Source organism: Lissotriton helveticus, chromosome 6 (assembly GCF_964261635.1).
Source record: "Lissotriton helveticus chromosome 6, aLisHel1.1, whole genome shotgun sequence".
NCBI classification, from domain to species: Eukaryota; Metazoa; Chordata; class Amphibia; order Caudata; family Salamandridae; genus Lissotriton; species Lissotriton helveticus.
Window position 1 is genome coordinate 1,298,559,631 of NC_136067.1, and position 25,158 is coordinate 1,298,584,788.

At 43.6% G+C, this 25,158-nt stretch overlaps 1 protein-coding gene across 2 annotated transcripts in view; it reads right to left on the reverse strand.

The window, feature by feature from the left end:
* The window catches only part of RGS17 (regulator of G protein signaling 17), a 333,901-nt gene that overhangs the window by 80,660 nt on the left and 228,083 nt on the right, over positions 1-25,158 (reverse strand). For both annotated transcript variants that reach the window (XM_078646976.1, XM_078646975.1), the window contains exon 4: positions 11,068-11,302. In XM_078646976.1, the coding sequence (XP_078503102.1) occupies positions 11,068-11,302 (235 nt within the window). The remainder of the gene's footprint in view (positions 1-11,067; positions 11,303-25,158) is intronic.

Here is a 25,158-nt window from a genome sequence, read left to right on the forward strand (position 1 = left end):
TGGAGGGCGTGTTAGGTCTTGGATAGTGTGTTAACCAGGAAGTAATTATCTTCCTGAACAATATGATTAGCAACTTTCTGATGTGTGGCTGTCATCTGTATGACTTCATGGTACGTTGTAGTGTCAACAGAGGGAGAAGGCTTGACTGAATACAGATACAGGCCTGAATCACCTGGGAGATCAATATTATAGTTGTTCTACAGGTCATCCTTAGGCTCTAAGAAAAATTATGTATCATAGGGATCGGGAGGGTAAATTTGGCAGCCCTCCCCCAATTTAAGCGTTGTGACCCCTCCAGTGAATAGCAAGGAGGTGAGGTATGACATGGTGCTCGTGTATGATTGGGGTACAAGAGGAGGTTGAGCATGGAAGGAGCTAGTGCCCCTGTTGTCCTTCTACTGTTTATGCTTGGGCTGTTTGAGTAGGCTCCATAGCAATCTGTTCCTAAAAATTCAATGTCCTCTTCCTTGGGAGAGAATCCACTGGCTTTGGTGGCAGCTTTGTGTAGATTCTACCTATCTGAGATGTATAATAGATGCTTATGGAGAGCATTTAGCTACTCCTGCAGCCACTGAAGGATGGGTTGAGATTAGCAAAGCTTTGCACATGGTGTCTTTATGCTCAGGGGAGAGGCAGAGGTTTCAGACTTGATGGCGGTTGGTCCAGGGGAACTTTGAATAACACTGGGGTCGGCAGTGGAAGGGAGTCTTTTCCATCACTGCCTTGGCATTTTTGTTGGTGGGTTTTCTGCGATGAGGAGCAGGGTGCCCAGGGAGAGGCCGAGTCTCCAGCAGTAAGGCATCGAGAGGTCGGTCTTCAGTAGACTTTGAGTGTAGCCAAAAAAGGGATTGAGGAGCTGCCATGGGGAGTTTTCCCATAGGTACATGAATTGAGCGATTGAGTGGGCCCTACGGTTAAGTGCTGTGAGCCACAACACACTGAGCCTAATTAGCACACATCAGAATCTGATCGCAGAAAAATACAATCAAACATTGGAGCTGATGCCCATGCGCCTTGCCAACTAAGGGAGGAGTCATTACACCTCATGACTCACAACACTTCTTCGGAAAAAAACAAGTGGCAAACGTCCAAACCAAACCCTAAGTGACAGGAGTAAGCAGAGCATATGTTTCCACAGTCACACATGCTATGAACAATGATATTTCACTCCAGTGGCCTGCCACTAGCTATATGTGTACTGGTAAAAGAAATAAGTGTAGATGCTTTGTACCACATGGTTTCCATTCGCGATATTCAAATAAATTTACTACTGTTCTATAGGTTAAGCACCACTTCTTTTTCGGTCTTTAAAAACCCAAGTTTCATTTGGGCAGAACTAGAAGTGACAAGGATCTAGAGAACAATGCACAACTTGTGCAAGAGGTGGTAAGGAATGGAAAGTTCACATGCTGTTGTCCCTACTCTCATAATTCAAGTAATAAAGGGTTTAGATGAAAAATAACAATGTGACCTAGACATAAACCTGGGATTACACTCCACAAAAAAGAGTGTTTCAAATTGGCTAATTTTCCATGATGATGGGCTAAGAGTTCTCGATTTATTACATCTTATTAGAAAATTGCTTTGCATTAAGACGTGCCAAATTGGCATTAGAAATTATACAACAGACTTCATCCTTTTTAGTGCATTTACTAAGTCGTCTTTATTTCAAGGAGCATCTAAACCAGGTAATTGTGGACTAAAACGAACAAATTAATTTAATGCCCGAACTCTGAAAACCATTTCCCTGCACCCCCTAGATGACAATATGGCCCAGGAAAGTGGAGGTTGCACGCAGCTGATCTGAATGACTGCTGAGAAAGGATGGATAAATGACTGAAAGGATGATGGATGAATAATGATGGGGTATAGAAAAGTGAAAGGATGGATGATTGACTGAAAGAATGGACATGTTAGATGGATAGGTTTGAAGATAAATAGATAGGTTTGGATATGGATAGGCTGATGGATGGACGGAATGGTGACAGACTGAATGTTGGAAGAAAGACTGAAAGGATGACAGAATGGAAAGGTGAGATGGTGGATGTCAGCAGATGGATAGAAGGATGAAAAGGTGAATGGATAGATGCTTGGATGGAAGAGACAAGCAATCTCTTCAGAGAAGGGTTGTGATGACTTGCTACATTAGCTTGGTGCCATAGAGATTGGTTCAAAGAGGGGGTATTTTAATTTTCTGGCTACTCCATTGCCAGCCTGTACCTACAACTGAATGTGCCTGGTGCTGACAGAGGCAGTGTGTTCTATTGCATAAACATGTGCTGTTCCCAGTGACTCTTGTTCTACTAATAAAGTTAGAACTTGTTTTTCTTTTTTTTTTAAAATGTCTTTATTCAGATTTTACAGCATCTGCGTTTTTTTCCTCAATCTCCCCACCCCCCACCCTCCCGGACAGACAGATATGTGTGCCATTATACAAAAAGAATTAATACACAGAGAAAAAAATATTCACGATAAACAAAAACTTACATGAAGGGATACATGATAAGATACAGTGAGCAATTTGGGACAAAACAAGGAAAGAACCAAGATAACAAACCCCTACCTGTCTTGGGATGCCCATATCTAATTATCTTTTAAGTCTAAAACTCACTCTATAAAGCCTAGAGTTTGACCCCAAACTATCAGGGGAGTCCAAACTTTTAGGCCTTTTTTTCGTCGTTTCCTACCCTTGCGTTTATAGATGGCATTTTTGACGTTTGCAATAGCAAGGAATCTGGCTAGCCATTGTTGAAACGAGGGGGCATTGGTATCCCGCCATGCAGAGGCAATGCAAAGCCTGAAGACTGCCATTGCAATAAAGATGAGTTCATGGCCTATATTAGTGTTTTTGGGATCTGTGGCCCCCAGTAAGATATCCCCATTGGATAGTACAATTGTATTGTTTAAAATTGTGGAGAGAAATGTATCTATTTCTTGTTTGACTGATTTTAATCCCTCGCAGGTAGACAAAATATGTATGCAGTCAGCACTATAAAGTTTGCACCTAGGGCAGCATGTGCTCACACCGGACCCCCATTTTGCTATTCTGTCCGGGGTGTAATATTAGAAGAAGCATGTTTTAAAAAACTGTGCCTGGAGTTTGGTAGACATTAAGATTGTTTGTGACAATTCAAAGGTATAAGTAAACTCATTATTCGATATGTCTGCTTTCTCTAGCCATTTCTGTGATTTTTTTCCATATCGTCAGGAAACATAGCAATATTGTGTAGGTAAATGCCCCAATCTTATTCCTTGTACCAGATACTAATGCGTCTATTAATTTTATTTTACCCATACCCCGCTTCCCACCTGTCTATCATGTCAGAAAATCTCTGATTTGGAGGTATTTAAATCATTCGCGCCAGTCTAATCCAAATTTATTTTTCAATTCTTCAAAGGAGTGTATCCCAACAGAGGAAAAGAGGCAGCCTACCTGACTAATTCCTGCCTCGTGCCATTTAAGCATATAGCTATCATTAAAAATTGCATGGAGATCAGGGTTGTTTTTTATGGATGTGTAGAATGAGGGTCTTCCTATCCGTAGCATATTCCTGATTGTTTTCCATACTTTAAACCCGCTAAGTTTTTTGTGGTAGCTGTCATGTATATGTCTCCACCAGTACCCACTGCTCTCCCTACCTAGCAACGATTGGAAAGTAGATGGTTTGTAGGCATCCCCTTCTCCATTTTCCCAATTATTCTCCAGCAGTTACTTGCTGTGTAGGAGAACAGTTGCCCAATAGTACGCCTGTAAATTCGGGAGACCCAGCCCGCCACGATCTTTCTGAAGGGAAAGAAACTTCTGGGCACGCCGTGGTTGTGAATATGCCCAGATGAAGCTGGCAAAACGCCCATTCAATTGATTTAAGCCAGGATCCCGAAAATTCTAAGCAGATTGCTCTAAGTAGATACAACATTTTGGGGAAGAAGACCATCTTAATCGCATTTGCTCTGCCTATAAGAGAGAGGTGTAGATTATCTAGGCGTTGAAGATCTTTCCTTATTGCAGGGGTTATCGGTTTTAGGTTGACATTGACCAGGTTTTCGAGATCAGATGTAATACAGATGTGTAGATAAGTTGCTTGTTCCAACACCAGTGCATCCCTCTTCATGCAATTTTTATTTAGTATTATCTGGGTTTTCCCCCGATTAAGTGCATATCCAGACAGTTCCCCAAAATGCTTTGCCTCTTTCTCTATTGCTGGCATAGCCATAATTGGATCGACTGTTACACTAGCGATATCATCCGCATAGGCTAGCGTTTTGGTGGGAAAACATTTTGAAATTACCGATATATTTGCTCTATCCTCTTCTAATCGCCTGATGAATAAATCTATATAAAATCGCGATTAGCAATGGAGAGGACGGGCAGCCTTGATGTGTCCCACATGATATTATTAGTTATTCTGTTAGACTGCCATTTACCATCACCACGGCCCTAGGATTTACATACAGTTTTTGAACTGCCTGAAAATACCCCTCTTGAATCCCAATTCTGGATACTGCAACCAAGAGGAATTGCCAGGAGACTCTATCAAACTCTTTTTCCGCATCAAGCAAAACCAGCACCATAGGGTCGCCTGCCACCTCCATACCATGAATCAGAGTGATTACCCGATGAATATGATTAATGGTGGATCTACCAGGAATAAAGCTGTGCTGGCTTTGCAAAATTACTTTGTGAATTAAAGGGGCATTTCTATTGGCCAAGACTTTCACATAAATTTTAGAATCTGAGTTGATGAGGGTAATGGGGCGATATGACAAAAGCTGTTCGGGAGGTTTATTTTTTTTTGGGAAAGATGATTATTTTTGCCCGGGACCAAGATTTCAATGGAGTGCCTCTTTTAAAGATATGTGTGATAAGGTCAATCAGGACATTTTTAATCTGGTTTAAGAATAGAGCATGGAATTCTGATGGGATGCAATCTAACCCCGTAGCTTTCCCTCCAGGTAGATTTTTAATTACCCCTAGGATTTACCCCTCCGAGGGCAGTTCCTCTAAGCTATTTGCATCTTCTATATCAAATTTAGTAAGCCTGGAATTATCCAGGTAGTCCTCGATGTTTGTCTGATCAACCTCCCCAGTTCCAGAATATAGGTCTTGATAGAACAGCCAGAAAGCATCTCTTATGAGTTTGGGGTCCTCTACCCGAGACCCTTGGGGATCCTGAATTTCACGGATTAAGTTTGAGGTGGCCTCTTGTCTTATACGAACTGCTAGCTGATGTCGAATTTGCTCATTGACTTCATAAACCCTCTCTCTTTGGGCTAGTGCTTTTTTAATTGCTTTTTCAGTGAAGACATTAAATATCTGAGCTTTCGCGATTGCCACTTGATTCTGCAGTTTATCAACTTCTTCTTTTCTGATTAGGCTACTGTTGCTTGTACCGCCTATTAACTCTCCCAAGGCCTTCCTAAGATTATCTTGTAGCCCCTGCATAGCTACCCGGCCTTGTTTATTAGTTTTGAAAGAATATTGAATAGTCTTCCCACGGATCCATGCTTTTAGCGTATCCCAGATAACTTCAATTGAGGCGCTTCCCTCATTATCAGATAGAAAGTTTGGGATCCATTCCCTCATATGCCTACAGTAATTCTCATCTAAAAGCAGAGATTTCTTGAAGGTCCATGCATTATGTATATTATCTCTCGTATCCACTTCAAGAGAGCATATGAGAGGATTATGAGCCGACAGGATCCGGGGAAGTTTCATTATCGGGCATTTGGATTTAATTGAGTTGGAGGTTAAGAAGTAATCCAATCTCACATGGGTAAGATGTGAGTTGGAAATGTATGTAAACCCTGGTCATCAGGGTTTGAAGTCTGCCAGCCATCAACCAGGCCATGACTCCAGCATATTTGTTTCTATGCTTTAAAAACCTTGGGTTTATGCCCTGAGTAGTGCCACTCCTCATTTAGGGACCAATTGTAATGCAGATTGATATTAAGATCCCTGCAAACCATTAGCGGCAAAGGCAAATGCATTAATTCATTTGAAATCTCTTCAATAACTGAAGCCTCATCATGATTGCTACCATGGATAGCACATAAAGTTAACTTTTGCCCATTCCCATATGGACATTCTGTCATTACCCAGCGGCCGAAACTTTCAGCTTTAGAATGATTAAACATTAACCCCTTTCTCCTTGCTAAAATAGCAACCCCCCTTACCCTAGCTCCTTGTGATGTGGCACATATCAGCTGATATCCTAGAGAATTAAGAATATGCTTTTGTGACGCTTCAATATGAGTTTCTTGCAAAAAAACAATATTTGTCCCCCCGGCTTGAAGTGCTACCATCACAGTTTGTCTTTTCTTAACATCATTTAGACCTCAAATATTCATAAATAATATTCTTACTAGACCCATTGCATTATATCAGTGTCCCATGCATATACCTTCCCTTCTTCCTCCTTCTTTCTCCACCCCAGCCTTCCCCATTTTTTTTTGGGTTGCACCCTTTCCTGTATGCCCCCTGCCCTCCACCACTTTTGGTGGTTACCTGGCCAAACCAGGAGTGCGACATCCGACGTGCAGAGCCCCGCAACCCCGCTGGGCCTCCCCCTACACCTATATTTTAAACATACTCCACAGATTAACATTAGAGAAGCATATCTCTTCAGGTAGCAATTACCTCCCCGCAAGAGAAAGAAGAAAAAGAAAAAGAAAAGAAAAAAAGACAAAAAACAACCAACCAGAGCAGAGGTCAAACCAAATACATCAAGCAAGGCAGCAAACCACCCCATCACCCTTTAAAAAGAGAGAAAAGAAGGAAGCTCCGATATAATAACAAGAGCAATACGTCAAAACCACACCTTGGAGCCCGTCTAACTGTAAACAGCTTATTTGAACTTTAAATATTGCATGAATTTGTTAGTCAACTTATTTTTTCTGTCCTGCCAGTTCCTCACGTATTTTTGTGCCTGTATTTCAGACACAAAGCTGCGGACGGCCCCCTTGAAGACTATTTTCAGTCTGGCCAGATTCTGCAAATACACTTCGGCCCCTAGTTTCTGGAATGGATCAAAGAGCTGTCGGAGCCTCCACCTCCGTTCTACAGTGGCGTGGGCGAAATCGGGTCTGGTAAAAAAGGTTATTCCCTCGAATGTTCATTTCTTTGTTGGCCTGGCCAGGTTGAACAAGGTTTGACAGAGGATAAAGTTCCCAAAGAATAGAAGCATTGCTCGAGGGTGTTGTGATGCGGATGCATGCTTTCCAGGAAACAGGGGAAATCTATGGGCTCTTTGAACCTCCCTATTCAGGTCCCATGAATGCAGCTCTGGGAACGCTACCTTTAGCAAGCCGATCATGAATTTCCTAGGATCATCTTTTTCCGCACCTTCCGGGATCCCTAAGAAGCGGAGGTTGTTGCATCTCTACCGGTTTTCTTGTTCCTCCATCTTCCACATCAAGTCTTTTACCAGGCCCTCATGCTCATCATGCTGTGTCTGAAGTGTAGATACTTCCTTTTCCAACTGTTCTGTCCTGCCCTCCACCATGGTCATTCGATCAGCTATGTTATGTCGGCACAGGTTTTCCCCACCTTTCTGACAGCCCCCTGCAGTTTTTTGGCAGCCAAGCGGTATCGTCGGCTGTCTGCCTTGACTTCGTCTTGGAAGCTTTTAATAGACTTGAGAACAACTGATAAAGCGGATTCACCCTGTTCTTCCGCCTCGTTGCTGCAACTACCACCACTCGCTGGGTTGTTGTTTTTTGGAGTAACCCCTGAAGCCAAGGAAGGGGATGAGACCAGTGTGAGTGGGGTGTTGTCATAGTCCCATTTCAGCTCACTAGGGCTCTCATTCCCTGACAAGCAATTATCTCTTTGCGTACGGGCACTGTTTCGATTTTTGTGTAGCCTTTTAGCCCCTGATCTGGATCTATGACTGCCAGTGTTAGGGCTGCTATACCATTTCTTGCCTTCCTCCCCGCTCGACAAGGGGATACTACTGCCTGTTATTATAGACTCCTCAGTTAGTGAGACAAACTTATCCTGGTTATCTGACGTCATCTGGCTCCAGTCTAAGAGTGATTAAGCATTGCGCAACACTGGAGGGGGAGGGTAGTACTACCAGTAGCGCCTTTAGATGGGGTTGTGGAGTTCATTTGTGTGGCAGGACTACTGTGGCTGCTTGCCATATTACCTTTGGAGCCATCAGTTTCCTCTGCGACTAACGTGGCTACCCCTACTGGATCATCCACTGTGGGAGTATCTGATCCTGTCCTCAGCTCACCACAGCCAACCTGTTTACTGCTCCCAAGACCTCCAGCTGCCACAAAACTGCTGGAGATTAAAGGTTGCAACTTGTCAGTCTCCTTGGGTATTCGTATGTTATTCTTTTTCCCTGTGGAGTTAGTGGTTAAATCTTTTTCCTTCTCCTGCAGAGTTTTGCACATGCCTTCCCCTTTCTCGCCCCCTCCTTTACCTCTTGCACCCGTGCTCGTATTTTCCATCTTTTTGCCCAAGCGTGCAGGTGTGAGTGAAGTGTTTGGCTGAGCTGCGCCTGGCTGTAAGGATAGTGAAGCGGGCTTGCCCTTGCCTCCTCTCACCCCTTTACCGGTCATCGTTACATGGGCAGACTGCTGGTAGGCATACTGAATGCAACAAAGTATCGCGGTCCTGATACTATTTCTCAATCCGACGCCTTCTCTGCTCCTGAATCGGGTGGCACACAGGGTCCGTATTTGTCTCCTCTGTTCCACACGGAGATCAGCCAGCTCTTTGGAAAATCTTCTGTAGCGAAGACACGCTGGTAAAGAGCTGCGCAGGTCAAGCTCCATCCAGGAGCACCGAACGGATGCTGCATCCTTGAGGCTGGGATAGATAGCAGCGATTAGTAGCAAAGGTGGATTTTCCTTGATCACGGTTTTAAGCCGCATTCTTACTCTGAAGCTTTCGTTTTATTTTGTCTTTCGGTGAGTTCATAAGTCACAAGTCTTTTCTGCTACCTAGAGTTCATGTATTTAGCATCTCCGTTCTCAGATCTCAATTCGAAGCTCAATCGCGGGGGAGACTCAGCGGAGCCTCCGCAAGGCGATGTCAGTCGGTCACCATCTTACCTCCCTCCAGAACTTGTTATTCTAAGGACTAAATCATAGAGGCCATTTATTTTTACCCTGTTCATGAAACTGGCATATGCCATACAGTCCTAATTTTTTGGGGGTGGATTATATGGATTACATGGTCAAACTGACTGCAAGTAAAATAAAAAGTTTATTTGGCAGGTTAAAGGTCTTGTTTTGTAATGAAATAGGTACTGGGGAGACATGTCAGGGTCAGGCACGACAAAGTCCTCGGACAGGTAAATCATGAAGAAAATTCATTATGTGTGAAGTAGAGAGAAACACCACATCTAGTTCCCCAACAACTTCTCGTTGCTTATTTAAAAGAGTCTACATTGTTGAGTGAACCCCAAAGATGTCTAAAGAATAACTGTAACTCACAGTTGCAGTGAACACATGAAAAGCAAGAACATTGCCTGAGATGCCAAGAGTGCATAGGTGAGGCTGCATCCATCATAATAACCATGAGATATTCCTACGTGTTTGCATGCCAACAATTAAAGACTGACGGTCTACATTAATACTCTGAATTTTCAAGGCACTGACATTTTTATACTCGTTAAGGAAAGGCATGCAACGGCAATACACTCCCCCAAAGCCAGTGCTACAGCACAGAACAATTTCCCAAAGAATTCCAATGAAAAGGAGAAGCTAAGTTCACCTTGAAGGTCTATTAAGAAAAACGGAATACAGGGGCATATTATCAAGACAAGCTATAAACTTATTGCCGCTTTAGCGACAGAAAACTGCCGCTAAAACAGCGATAATGGGCTTGATAATATGCCTAATGGATTCCAATTGAAGCCCATGTTAGATGTGAAGGACATCTCACATAGGCTTCAATTGGAATTCCATAGAGCATATTATCAAGCCCATTATCGCCGTTTTAGCTGCAGTTTTCTGCCGCTAAACCGGCGATAAATGTATCGCCTGTCTTGATAATATGCCCCACTGTTCTGCATCTGATGCAATGTAACCATGGGATGAGACACCCTCATTTTCAACACATTATATTTACTGATTTTTTTTTTTTAATGGACTCGTATATATTAAACTTGTAGTACTGTAGATAATCCCTGCCATACGTATGCCAAGTGGTGTAGTGTCTGAGCCACTTGGGGGTATTTTCTCTATTGAGTATACATTTACTTCACTAGCCCTACTAGAAAACTTGTTCCATATGTGGCTGCACCTTTGCAATTGATATGAAATAATATATCACCTAACTTTTATACGTGTGAGTTAAATATTGCGTATTATTCTAGGATTAATGGTGCCCTTGATGGGGTATGAATAGGATTTAGGTGCACCTTATTAGCGAGCCTTAAAAGAATCCGGTATCGCACCCTCACCCAATGTAGGGGTTGCCCATATATCTGCAGAGGGGGACACATTACAGTGTGATCACAAGATAGTCACTGAGGGTCCAGTGACAAAGGGGGAATTCATTATCAAGGGAATCGGGAAAACTATGCCCAAATCCCGCTGTTAATGGCCATTTCCCATCTTCCCATATTTTACCCGGCTATTTCACCTGCTCTCACCTTGCGAAGAGCGCGATTTGAACACTCTGAAAGCATCTTTCCAAGGGACCTGAAATCCGGATGCTAGAGGGAAGTCCAGATATCTTCCCTATCACAATAAAAGGGCCACTTACAATGGAGGCTTTAGAGGACCTTACCTTTTTGTTTGGGTTCTATGGAAATATTTTAAAAAAATGACAGCAGAAAAAAACAAAAAAAACAATCACATTAATTTATAAGTCATCTATTTCCACCCACCAGAAATGAACTGATGGCTCCCGCAATGATTTCAGGTACTTAGATCATCATGGCACTGAGGTTGCACCGAGAATGACCACTTCCACCAACAAAAATTGAGAAATATCATGGATTTGGTCGTCAGAGAAACGTCAGCCGATGAAAATATATCTGATCATAACTGAATATAGTGGTCTCTAACCTGATTGTAATGACCCAGCTATATAAAGTTTTCCTTTACCTCTTTTGGTGAAAGTATAGAAATGTAATCTTCATATATAATCCTAGCCTTCTCCTCAATAACCTTCTTGTTCTGCTCATTCTTCAGTTCTTCACATGCAAGCCAGAAGAGCAGGTTCTCTTCGCTGTACTCCGTCCGCAGAAATTCTCTGAACTGGTTCCGCCCTGCTGCAGTTTTCATCAACTTGTCAAAATTATGCGACCAGGACAAAATCTCTTCTGCAGTTGGTTCTTGGCTGCAAATGGAAGAGTGTCATTAGATTTGGCCATGTATGAAAGTGTGAGTTGATGATTTTCCAATGCTTGCACATGAACATTCATCTATAAATATTTTTGAAATACTGCATACACTTTATCATTTCATGGTCATTAAAAAATCTAAACAAAAAGAAACGATTAAAAATCTACTCATCAACACGCAACATAATCAAACACGAACATAGCAGGCCGAAAAATGCAACTAACTGCAACACGTTTCTAAATGGTTATCTCAATTTTTAATGTGTTACAAAGATATTGTTAAAACACTGTCAATATTATTAAAAATATTGAAATGAAATGAAAATGTAATTTGGACTGCGCTCAACTACCCAAAGGTGCGTAGACGCCATGCTCTTACTAGGAGGGAGAAGGAAAGAAAAAAGAAAAGGAAAAAGAAAAAAAATGAGGGAAGTATCAATTATTAAGCAGCCAAGTTCTTAAAGATTTGCGGAAGGAGAGGAGGTCGGATTTTTTCCTAAGGGCATTGGTATGGAATTCAAAAGCCTGGTCGTCCCAGCTACAAAACTACCCCCACCCCTAACATCCCACCACCCCCACACACACACACACACACACCAGGAAGCTGTGTTGACATTGGGAATTAAAAGGTTCAAGGCAGATGAGGATCGAAAATGTCTTGTGGGGGGCATACCAGAAGAATGTATGTTTAAAATATTCGGGGCCAAGACCATGCAATGCCTTAAAGGCAATTCAGAGGGACTTGAATTGAATCCGTTATTTAATAGGGAGCAGGTTTAGTGATGTTAGAAGATGATAAACTCACTAAGATCATTAAAGACCGTAATGCGTTTTGTTGGTATGATAATATCTACCTTTATTTCACAAATCAATTGTCTTCTAGTTTGAAGTTTTTATTGGAATACACATTTACTACAACTTTTCTCCAGGCATGCACTTGGACAGCATAGGCGTAGGGGCTGAAAAATGATGGCCCATCAACGTACAAGTCCCTACTTTCGACCCGCCACCTGTAAACTGAGTGATCCCACACATTTATGGGACAAATGTATGTAAAGGCTCCCATAAAACGATGACCTATCATATCAGTTTTATGGAAGAAATTACCAGCAACTGCGTGCTCATTTGAGCTATTATGGAAGTTTTTTCGCAGGACAGTGGCCACAATTTATTCACAATAAAAACTTGCAAGAAAAGATTTTTTTTCGGAGACACTTGATTTCTGATTCAGATTGTTCTCTCCTTTGACTGTCAATCTGAAAATGACAGATAATCTGCATGTTGCCTAAAACTAGTTTAAACAAGTTATCTCTATAGCAAATTTAGAAAGCTCTTTGCAGCTTGGTCATGGGAATCCAGAAAACCTGACTGATCTTATCAGAAAATTACCACTTTTTAACTACCTTAGCAAGCATAATGGGTCAATTAATGACTTCATACAATGAATTCCCTCAAGTGCGATTCTGAATGAACAAGAATCGGTCTAAAATAGTATACCTACAGCAGGGAAAAGGGTTGCTGAAAACATGCTTACATTTGTCACAGTAAATAGAGATACCAAAGGTTGGCACCATAATTTCAGATAAAATGTGTAAATAAATGTAAAGCATTGCAACTCAAATGAAAGACAACTGGCGTAACATTATTCCACATGCAAAATTAATTTATAGGGTGTTATTTTACCATTCGTTTCGCTAACACAGTACATTAATTTTTAGAATAAACCATTTTTTATTTTATAGTTTTAGATCTTAATAAATACAATCACCAAGCACCCTCTGACGGGTGAGGAATTAGGTAGCGGAGAACATGAAGCAATTTTCTGGACCCTTCTCTCTTTCCCTCCCCAACGTCACCTCCAGGAATGCTCAGTCTTCTCATGTGCAGAGAATAAAGCGCCCATGTCCTACCAGTCGTAAGCCTTTGCCCAGGGAGGGTTTCTCGGTACCTAAACCCTTGGAGACGTTGCACCTTTCTGACTGTATAATTCTTAATGCTTTAAGATACCTTGGATGAGTTAATTCCCTGAATGTAGTCCCTAGGTGTCAAATGATTCAACCTATTGCTTGATGGATGGGGTTAATTTTTCTGTTGCCATGAGATCCCACAGCCAGTCCCTCTTAGTACGAGGCGTCTCTCTACCTCACATGAACAATATACGTTGGGATACAATTACCAAAGCCAGGGCTATATGCTTATCGATAAGGGATTTAAAGGACCTGACTTCCCGATACAGGAATACTAGTAAGACAATCCTGGGGTCATGCAGGGTGAGGATTGTGTGAGTCAACTGCCCGAAGAACGTCTTTCCAATATTTGCCTAACATTGAGCATTTCCAAAGTAAATGCAGCAGTGAATCAGTCTCAACGCAACATCTCCATCAGAGAGTGGACTACATTTTGTCCTATTTATGCAGCTTTTCAGGTGTTACCTACCATTAAGTGAGAAGCTTGAACGTGATCTTGATTGCATTGATACATCTGTTGGTTACCATGGACTTGTCATAGGCTTTTCCCCAATTAGCAATAGTATACACAGTTTGATCTCCCATCTTTTCTAGCCTGAGCTCTTAGGACATTGTATGGAGGATGTTATCATCTTGTACAGCCTAGAGATCAGGTGCTTGTCATGTTCGCCTCTCCATGCCCACCTCTCAAATGCTGTAAAAACAGGTGACACCCCCAATCTCACTGTCAAATTCATCTCCTGGTGGCAGACCTGCAAATCTCTAAATCGTTCAGCCTTTGGTAGGCCAAATTCATTTTTAGGTAAACAAAAATAGTAAATGTGTTCCCCACTGAATAATAATCCCAGAATCATACCTTTTCAATCATTCCACATTTTGCAAATGGGGTGAACCCCTACTCAGTTTGTCCCAGACATTAAGTGTCACTCTACTTAGTAGCAATGGGTATTGTATCAATCGCAAGCACTTCTTTTCCATCCAATGCACTTTCCACGTTGATAGGTCTGTGATGGCATGGATTGCAATGCACCACTGACTATCAGTTTCCTCCTTAAAAAGTATAGTTGAACTGCTTGATAATAACCTATCAGACATTAATAGTAGGGAAAGGAGCCTAGACACCACTCTTGTCCGCTCCTCTCCCCCCAAATAAAGTTGTTGAGCCCTTGTTGGGATTGGCAAAGGTGGGCGATTGATACTGTGATATACATAGTGTTTTTACATAGATGTAGACATTTTGACAGGATTGGCATTTTCGCTGCAGCAATTCTGCTAAGCCACGAGAAGTGCAGTTCTGTCTAAAAATTCGCCAATGGCAGTGAATAATTTGAAGTGGTCACTTGTGCTGTGGACTGGTCAATTTGGACAACTAGATATGTTAGATCTATGGATGCATACTGAAAGGGGACCCATTCTTGGAGTGTCTGCATTTCTTCATGGTTGACTAAGATCCAGGACAGCTGACTTTTTTATATTGATGTCAAATCCAGGGACGGCACTGTTCATTTCTAGTTCCGCCAGCACGCAGACTAGGAAATTAACCAAGTTTGTGACTAAAAGCATAATGCCATCGCCGATTTGAACATACCTATGTCTATTTTGATTCAATACATGTCTTCATGTCTATGTAGTTGATCTATAAAGATCTCTATTGTAAGGGCAAACAGACATGGGGATAGTGGGAATCTGTGCCATGTGCTCCTGTGATTAAGGGAGGCTGTGCTGGTAACCCTAGTTTGTGCCCTCAGGTTATTTGAACAGAAGCCATGCCAGGACTCATGGGCCAAAACCAAGAGATTGTACCAGGTAAGCTATAAATGTAAAGCTGACTTTCTCAGATGCTTTTTCCATAGCTAAAGAGACAAGCATATCCATCTTGCACATTCTTTGGGCATTTTTGGTATTGTCACCACACTCATCGCAAATTGAATTTGGACGACCAGGGTGTCTCATTTCGGGCATCACTGGGTTTAAGCTTTTCACCAATATGCCTGTGAAATATTTGGCATCAGGAGTCAAGAGTAATTTAGGTCAGTCAGACACACAGTGCGAGTTCTTTGTCTGGTTATGGAATAGCCACTATTTTGGCTGTCAACATTGAGTCAGCCACAGTCCCTGCTCTCCTTAAATAGCATTCTCTTTGCCATTAGCTACTTGATTAGTTCTTTCTGCATAAGTCAGTTTGAAAAACTTTACATGATTAACCGACAGTTAACAAAAGTGGTTGCCTTCCAACACTGTAACTGAGTGAGCAGGTCACAGACATACCAATAAAAAGAAAAGTCCATTCTGCTGCTAAAATAGGGACATCATTGGAAACACATTTTTCAATGAATCCAAACAAGATTGTAACTACCTCAGGTAGATAGTTCCCCCTATTACTTTGATGTAATTCTAAGTCTTTTCTGTTTCTCGACTCTATCAAATGGCTAACAAGGAGAGCAGTATGCTGGTTATCACACAGCTGTATATACCAACAACCAATGCCTCTAAGCTTGGATTTAAAGAGCATTTTTAGGATCATACTGGCTTTCTCTCCAGCCAATGCTGGATTAGAAAAATTAACTAAAGGCCATTTCTTTCAAAAGAATCTGACAAACCTAGCTACCCCAGATTTTACACGCGGATTTATATTTAAAATATGCGACAGATCGAATTCTCAAGCTGTTCTATTTCACCATTTCCTCATTTGATAGATTGAAGACTTTACAGTCTTTCCTGTACGCACTTTTTTAGGGGGGCCTGATACAAAATAATGTTGTTTGAGAACGCAGCAGAAATGTAGTTTACCTTAGACCAGCGTGAGTAGGTGGGATTCTTGGAGGAGACCTATATTGCTACTCTGCGAATTTACTAAGCTGATTACTGCCAGGCATATGGTTGGGGTTTTAAGACCCATGGCATTCAAACTATTTTCTTTTCAACATCATCTGTAGGGAATATCAGCATATCTTTCATAAAGTTATCTCTTTACATCCTGCTGAGTTGACTACTACCGCGGAGGGCTGTGCAGTTCAGGCATTCCCATGAGGACAGATTTGTCAAGGTCTCTGAGCCTCTTTTGTGCTCCAATAGATCCCCAGGTCAGTTCTGGTTGTCTCTTCAGTCACACCTGCAGGATAGGAAAAGGCCCTGGGTAGACCATATGCAAGTGATGAGTCTGTCGCGATTCATGGTTCTAATACTAAACCCCCAAGAGGTGATTTTTTTGTGCCCATCCTGTGTTGCACGGGCAATGTTTCTGTCCATTATCTGCGCTCACTGCATAGAGCTTATGCACTTGGCTGAGGTGTGGTGTACTAGCATCTAGAGATTCTTCAGTTACTGGTGTCATACTGTTTGCAAATGGGCCCCGCTGTCCCCACAGATATGGTGTACATGGAATCCCCAAGTTAATGTTCAGCCACTCTTGTCTCTCTTCTCTCTTTCTATAGAACGCTTTTATTTACAAGTCTGATATTTAAGGTATCTTCTGGTTCGCTCAAAAACATAGAGCGGACAGGTGCATGTGTTTGCCAGACCCAGTACTCACTAGTATATTGCTCATCTCACAATGATTGCTGCTTGTCTTATTTACGTCCAAACCAGTCATCAGTGGGTTTCAATCCAGGCCATTTTTTCGCTGATACATCTGCTCTCTACTTGGTTGGTTTCCGAGTGGCCTTTAATATTTTCTGATGTTGGCCCTCTCAATCTTCCTCTAATCTGACACCTAGGAGTTATCAGGAAGAAGCTCACAGCCAAAAAGAAGGTCTTATTGATGTCTACCTGTTATTTGGCAGATGCCAGCATCACTACTACTACTCCCGCTGTGTATGGGCCCTCCAGTCTCAGCATGGACCTTCAGTTTGGGGTGCTAAAGATGGCAGCTGTCACTATTTGCCAGGCCATGTCACTGGTTCAGCCTAACTATACTTCTGTTGTGCTTCATCTCCCTCCCTTAAGCTCGCATTTTCACTGTTGGGGCAGCTCACTGTACTTGCCCGGCTGTTTTGAAAGTCACACCACAAACATATAGTAAGTGTGCCTAAACCACACAAACCCTAGCAGCAAGAATGATCTTTCTCTGAAGAACCCACCTCCACGCTAGAGAACATCAAAAAGCCCCAGCTCAACAATTCAATGGTGAGTCTTCCGCTGAAACATGGAAACCAAAAGCAGAGCAAAATAAGAACCAGCTGACACCACCCTTTGCAAACAGGCGGTGCACAATCAGAACCCGGGACAGCCACAGCAGGAAATATCAGTGTGGGCAATTCAATATTGCACTACTGTAATGTATTTCAGTTCTATCTATAAACTCCACTCAACTTTTGACGACCCTACTGTTTAGGAGCCTGGTCAATCCATTAACCAACAAAACAATTGAAAAGGAGGGTACAATGTATGATGGATATTATTCAGTTAAAGTATTGGGGAAAAGTTCCATATATTGCAATATCCATGTCTATCCCAAAAAAACGGTTCAAAGAAATTAAATTCCTTAGGAGTTGTGTTTGTTCAACTTTTCTTAAATTTATTGAATAGACCTATTGCCCATAGATTGGAGCTGGGACACAGACGAAGAAGATGAAATAGGGGTTACTATACCACCCAACATAAGTGATCTGGCTCTAAGAAGACATTTAACATGGGACAACACTGTACAAAACGTTGTGATAAGTGATTGTTTTGATTAATCCAACCCTGATGAAGTCCTTAGGGATGAAACACATTGGCTGGTCTGATTGCAATTTGTTTTGATACAAAAACATCAATAACAAGTTGGATGAACAAGACTCCAGAGGAATTGAATTGATTTGAACAGTTATTGTGAGCATATACATGGATATTGCAATATTTGGAACTTTTTCCCAATGCTTTAAATAGGTAAAATAGTGTGTAAAATGTTGAATATTAGTGGTCGCATCAGGAGACAGTCCTTGCTCTATAGAACTTGTTTTCCCTCTTGAGGCAGGTAGGTTTGACAGGCAGGAGGGTTGTGGTGGGAAGAGAAGCCACACGATGCATGAAAGGTAAATAGAAATGTATTCTAAGGAGCCCACAGCCAGACCCCGCACCAATAGAGAAGTTCCTGAGCAACTGATTTCTCAGGAACATGCCAGGAGTCAGCACTCCAGAACACATAAACATTCTAATGTACAAAATGAACAGTTGTACAAAGCAATATACAACAAGTGTCTAATCAGATGAATGGCTTAATACGCCTGGCAGCAAATTATATCTTTAATTTTCACTTCTCAAAATAGCCAGTTTATGCCTTTCAAGACAAATGAAATGCAAATAGTTATCTTGGATGAAAGTTGTATGCTGGTAATGCACTTGGTGCTGATTTTCCAGTCCTTTTCATTATTAATGGTACCCAAGTCTGAGCACGGTTGAGCTCAATGGCATCAAAGCAGTCTAATTTGTTTTCTTTGACAGACAAAATAAAATATGTGTATGACAAGGCAGCAAGTTGTATTTAATTTGATGTTAGTAAGGATGCAGGACTACTTTTTCTAATGCAAAAACAATTGATGGATAGAATGCAGAATAATGTCATACATTCACCCCAGCACAGAGATCTGGGCTAAATCCATAGTTTGTTTGCTCACCATGCCATTCCAGTTTAGACCCAGCAAGATGCAAATCAGTCTTGACCCTGTGCCTCATGGGAACAGTCCAGCCCGAACTGCCAAGCCAGGTCCTCCCTGGACTGGAAAAAAGCATCCTAGGACCGGTTTTGGGGTTTCACCCGTCTTCAGCCAGGATAGCTTGATTCCAGTGGCATGGGGAGCACGGGGACTCAAGTCTGAGCATACCCGTCCCACTCGGGGTGACAAATGCAAAAACAACAGTTGACGGACAGAATGCAGAACAATGTCATACATTCACCCCAGTACAGAGATCTGGGCCCTGGACCGATCCTAGGATGCTCGTTTCCAGTCCAGGGAGGACCTGGACTGGAAACTGACCCATAGAGCTTTACACACTGGGATACCTCATCAGTTCTTCAGTACAGCCTGTAAAATCCATTGCTTGATATTCAATATCTTTAATAAATTATGATAGAAAACACGTTTGACACCAACTGTCTTGGGGTGGTGTAATCCCCTCACACTCTTCCAAAAAAGGTTGACATTTCTCAGAGCAACTTAGGTCTGTTAATATTCATTGTGGTACATACACACAAAACAACAGAACATTTAGTCAATAAGCTTTTACAAAATCAATATAAAAATACAACTGACATACTACCAAGCAAAAACAACACAAAATATAGTAAAGATAAAATTAACAGAGAGAAGGACATTTATAGCAATACAGAATCAGCCTAAGATAGCTTTCTGTAAACAATAACTGTTTAACCCTTTTTAAAAGACAGATGAGGGTTTGTCCCTCAATATTTTGGGAGAGAGTTTGAGAGGTTCACCTATGCAACATTCAGGCAGTTGCCCGCAGACGTCCTTTTGAACATAAGGGCCTAATTGACAAACTGCACTTTGTAGTAGACCGCTGACCTTCCTGGTCAGTGTCACTGCTCTGCACTTCACAGCTTCACTGTTAAGGGACTTTCCTCTGCGCCTGGAGCTCCTGTGCCAGGTAGGTGTTCGAGGCGTTCATCCACCCGCAGACTGGTATAGTGGAAGAGCACTCTGCTCTTCTGCTGTTACACTCTGTTCTGTGTCCGATTTTCTCTTTTTGCTCTTTCTTCTTTTTCTGTTTTTGCTCTCCCCTTTTCTTTTTTGCCCCCTCTTTCTATCCTGATCCTTTTTTCCTGCGCTCCCTGATGACCACCCTCCCCCGTTCCTAACTTCATTGTGGCTGCTGTGCGGCCATGCCGCTGGTACACCACTGGCGCGCCAAAGGCAACCCCTTCTGCGCCCGTCCGTGACCCAACCACAACCAGCGGCAGGTATCCTACCCACCAACCTGCCGCAGTTATGACCCCAGCACCCTCCACACTCTCAACTTCGGATGTATCAACAACTACCAGCTCTTGACGCCGAGCAACAACCAGGGCCCAATCTCCTGCTGACACTGCACCGTCACCCACTTCCGGACACCAGCAGTACCCCCTAGCCCACCGGATGCCAGCACAGACGACCCACTGACCTGAACCTCCTCAACGTGTGCCAACTTCACAGACACACCATAGAAATCTGGGACCTCCTCAACACTCCCACTCCTGGCACCGCCTTCCTCACACAGACCAACTCCGCACCTGACATCACAAGCACTATCCTGACGGATACAAGATCCTTAGAAAAGACTGCCCCCCCCCCCACTCAGGAGGAGGCATCGCCATCATTGATAAAAGCTCCCTCTGCATGACAACCACGGACCTAGACTACAAAGTGCCCCTCCATGTCCAGATCTAGACCAACCCCAAAACAATGCAACGTGGAACCCTCGTCTACAGACCAGCTGGCCCCGCACTCCTTTGCACTAACATAATCGCACCCCACGCCCCTACCTCCAAAGACTACATACTACTCGGAGACGTAAACTTCCAAATTGACAAGCACCATAACCCCAACACTACCTCCCTACTAGAGAACCTCACCAACATAGGACTAAAGCAACTTGTCTCCGCCCCCACTCACAGAACAGGACATGCGCTCAACCCCGTTTTCACTGGAGGAAACAAGGTCTTCAGCCACACCACAGAACTGCTCTGGACGGACCACGACAGCATTAATTTCTCCTGTAGAAATCTCACCACACACAAGCAAGTGTGTCACCTCTCACGCAGAAGCAGGAACAAAGTCATAGAGGAACACCTCACCTCAGCCCTCACCAGTGCTCCAAACCCAACGACACCAGATGGCAACATCGGAGCAAGCAACCTCCAACGATGGATTACCAACTGCACCGACCCACTCGCCAACCTCCAGAAGGCTACAGGACGACACAACAAAAAAGCAAGCTAGTTCACCACAGCACTTCAAGAATCCAAGCACTCCTGCCGATGACTTGAAAAGACATGGAGAAACAGAAAAAACCCTGAAACATGCACCACCTACAAAACAGCCACAACAGCACACCAACAACTCATCAAATCCACAAAGAAGAACTTCCCCCAAGACTGAATCCTCTCCAACGCCAACAACTCCAAGGAACTCTTCTCCATCATACAGAAATTTGCCAAACCCAATAGCGAAACAACAGAGGTCCCACCCTCCTAAGACCTCTGCAACAGACTCAGCTCCTTCTTTCACCTCAAGATCAAGACGCTTTACGACGACTTCGACGAACAAGACCTCTGCACCGCCTCAACTCCCACCCCCAGTGACACCACCCAACTGACCCTACTCACTTGGACCCCGTTTATGACAGAAGACACATTAAAGACCATGTAGAACATCCATTCCGGAGCACGCGCAGACCCCTGTCCGCCTCACATCTTCCACAAGGCTGACACAGCCATCACACCTGAGTTATGTTGAACGATCAACTGCTCCCTCATGACTACCACTTTCCCCAATGGCTAGAAGCACGTCGAATTCAACCCCCTTCCTAAAGAAACCATCCACAGACCCAATGGCCGTCAAGAGATTCAGGCCCATCTCTCTGCTCCCATTCACAGCCAAGGTCATTGAAAAGGTCGTTAACACCCAGCTAGCACTCTTCATCGAAGCCAACAACATCCTAGACATCTCCCGATCTGGATTCCACAGCAACCATAGCACAGAGACCGCCGTGCTCACCACCACTGGCAACATCTGCACCCTCCTTGACCAGGGACAAACGGCAGCCCTCATCCCCCTGGACCTATCAGCAGCCTTCAACACCGCCTCCCACCGCACACTAGTCACCAGACTCCACAACACCAGCATCCGAGGAAAGGCCATAGACTGGATACGATCGAAAATAAATTCCTAGGCAATAATAAGCTTGTCAAACTTTATACTATGACAAAATGGTTAATCATTAAAACAAAACTCAGTGTAAAGCCAAAGGAGAGAAAAAAAGCAATAAAAAGTGCATTAAAAAGGTACTTTTTGATTTTAAATTGATTGAATTCAATTATAATAAAAACGATTTTCATTCATGAAAAACATCAAATGCAATCTTAGATAGACAGTATTATTCAATATAAGAATGACATTTTTGTAAAAAAACAAAATAAAAACCAATAGTGGCAGAAAATGAATCTTCTTCGACGCGTTTTTCGGTGCGGTTGCGCCTTCGTCAGGAATTGCCACAAAGTTACTTCAAATAGGTACACTGAATGACCTTCTGTCGGACACAAAAAAATCGAAGCTTCCAAATTTATATATTAACTGGTTCTCAATCCTTATTCTCCGCTTTGCAGATACATTGTAACGGGGACGGGCCGCCTCCGGTTCTGCCTCAGAGCCCTGCACCCCCCTGTGGGTATTTACCATGTGACTCCCCCCTCTTCTCTTCACAGCCACCCCAACCGCAGGTATGGACTATTCCTGACGAACAGTACAGCTGTGACACTGAGGAAGACGACTGCGGGCCCTTTAACTGGCCAGGTACTGGTGAAGGGTAGGAGCCTGGCCACACCTCAAGTACGACCGGTGACTGCACTCAGGTGTGCTTGTTCACCGGAGGCGCGGAAGGAGAGTGGAGCAGAGTGGATTGGAGCGAGGAGAGGGAAACGAGAGAGGCGAGCAGAGGAACCGGTATACCATCAACGGAGAAGGAGGACGAGAGGAGAGACCTGTCGGCGGTGCGGGAGCCAGGAGGCCAACGGCAAAACGAGCCACCCAGCCACACGCCAGGAGGTGTGTGGCTCACAGAGGTACAAAAGCGTATCACGGGCAGGGTTGGGAGAAGGGGTGGGTCCGTACCGTGACCATATACCCTTACTTTTCCCGGTTTACCCTTCCCACACTCCCCGTTCCCCTCACTCGTTGTACATAGTCACCGCTGGTGTGTCCTCACCCCCTTACCTGACAACCTGCCATTTGGTCAGTCTTGGGACTGATGTCAGCCTCTTTTGTGTTTCCCCCAAACGGCGGAGAGATTATCACCACGGAGACGGAAGACGCCGAACCGCGGAGGAGCCCCGCTCGAAGGGAGGAGGACGGAGCCAGAAGAAAACGCCGAACCAAGAGAAGCAGATCTCCTAGGAGGGACCCCTTCAGAAAAACTTGTACCGACTATCTCTACCATCAAATAAAGCCTACCCTTACCAAAACTCGACTTCTGCCAATTTCTACACACCCCGCTACATACATATATGTTTAATTTTCTTTCCGATTTCTGACGATTCCTAAAACAGTTCTTTTATGGGTCTTACCTATTTCGAATATAAAGTTGCTTAAATATTGATGTCCATATGGATGGCGAACATCTGTTATGTTGGATTATATTTCTGATTGGCGGTGCACCTACATCGGCGTAGTATCGTCCAAAAAGGGTTACAAGCGAGCAGAGTAGAACGCTTCCTATATCATAGACTGGATACTCTCATTCCTCACAGGCAGAACACAGAGAGTCAGACTCCTGCCCTACCTCTCAAAAGCGACAGAGACTAGATGTGGAGCACCCCAGGGATCCTCCTTCAGCCCCACCCTCTTCAACATTTACATGTCCCTTCTCGCAACGGTCGTCAGAAAGCATAAGCTCAACATTGTCTCCTATGCTGATGACACCCAAATCATCCTCTCCCTCACCAAGGAATCCAACATAACCAGGCACAACTTCCAAGTAGGGATGAAAGCCATCGCAACCTGGATGGAGAACAGCTGCCTGACACTCAATTCAGAGAAAACACAAGTCTTCATCCTCGGCTGCACCCCCTCTGTTCGGGACGAAACCTGGGGCCCCTCGCCCTGGGAAACCCACCCACCCCAACAGACCATGCACACAACCTCTGCATCATATTGGACTCATCGCTCACTATGAACCGCCAGATCAACGCCATCTCCTCGGCCAGCTTCAACACCCTCTGCATTTTCCAGAAAACATTCAAATGGATCCCCTTAGAATCCAAAAGAATTGTCACACACGCACTCATCATCAAAAGACTGGACTACGGCAATGCCCCCTACGCCATAATCAACAAAAAAATCCTCAGCAAGCTCCAGACCATCGTAAACGTCGCAGCCGGTCTAGTCCTCGACATCCCCCGGCACAACCATATCATCCAATACCTCCGCAATCTCTACTGGCTCCCCGTCGCAAAAAGAATAACATTCAAGCTGCTCACGCATGCATACTAGGCCCTCCACAACATCGAACCACAATAGCTCAACAACTGTCTATCCTTCCACACCCCCAAGAAAAGCATCTGCTCAGCCAACCTCTCCCTGGCACTGTCTCATGCTTCTACGTGAACAGAGTGGATGAAAAGTCCTTCTCCTACCTTGCAGCCGAGACCTGGAACGGCCTTCACCTCCACCTCAGGCAAAGCCCTACACTGTTCCAGTTCAGGAAAGACCTCAAGACCAGGCTCTTCAAATGACCCCACCGGAACGCACCCCCTCACCCCTCCCCCAAGCGCCTTGAGACCCTAACAGGTGAGTAGTGCACTTTACAAACGCCGTATTGATTGATTGTAGTACATTTTGTAGTATTACAAAGTGTACTACAAGGAGCAATTCACAAACCAGATTTGATGTTTTACCCCTTCGCATCACCTATGCTTCTGTGTGGAGTTTGCGTCTTGCGTCTCTGCACACGCTCAACACATGCAAGTATAGGTTTTAGCAGTAAGTTTGGGAGCGACTAGAGGGACTGAATGGAAAAAGGGGCTACAGAAGGGGATGGAAATAGGGAAAAGTAAGAGTGGATTGGGGAGAAGTCAAAGGAGGATTTAGGGGGGATATCACCACCACACCAGATTAAGCCAATTACAATTCTCAGTGGGTGATGATATGTACACTTTTGTAGTAAATTTACACTTGAATTTTGTGAATGCCAAA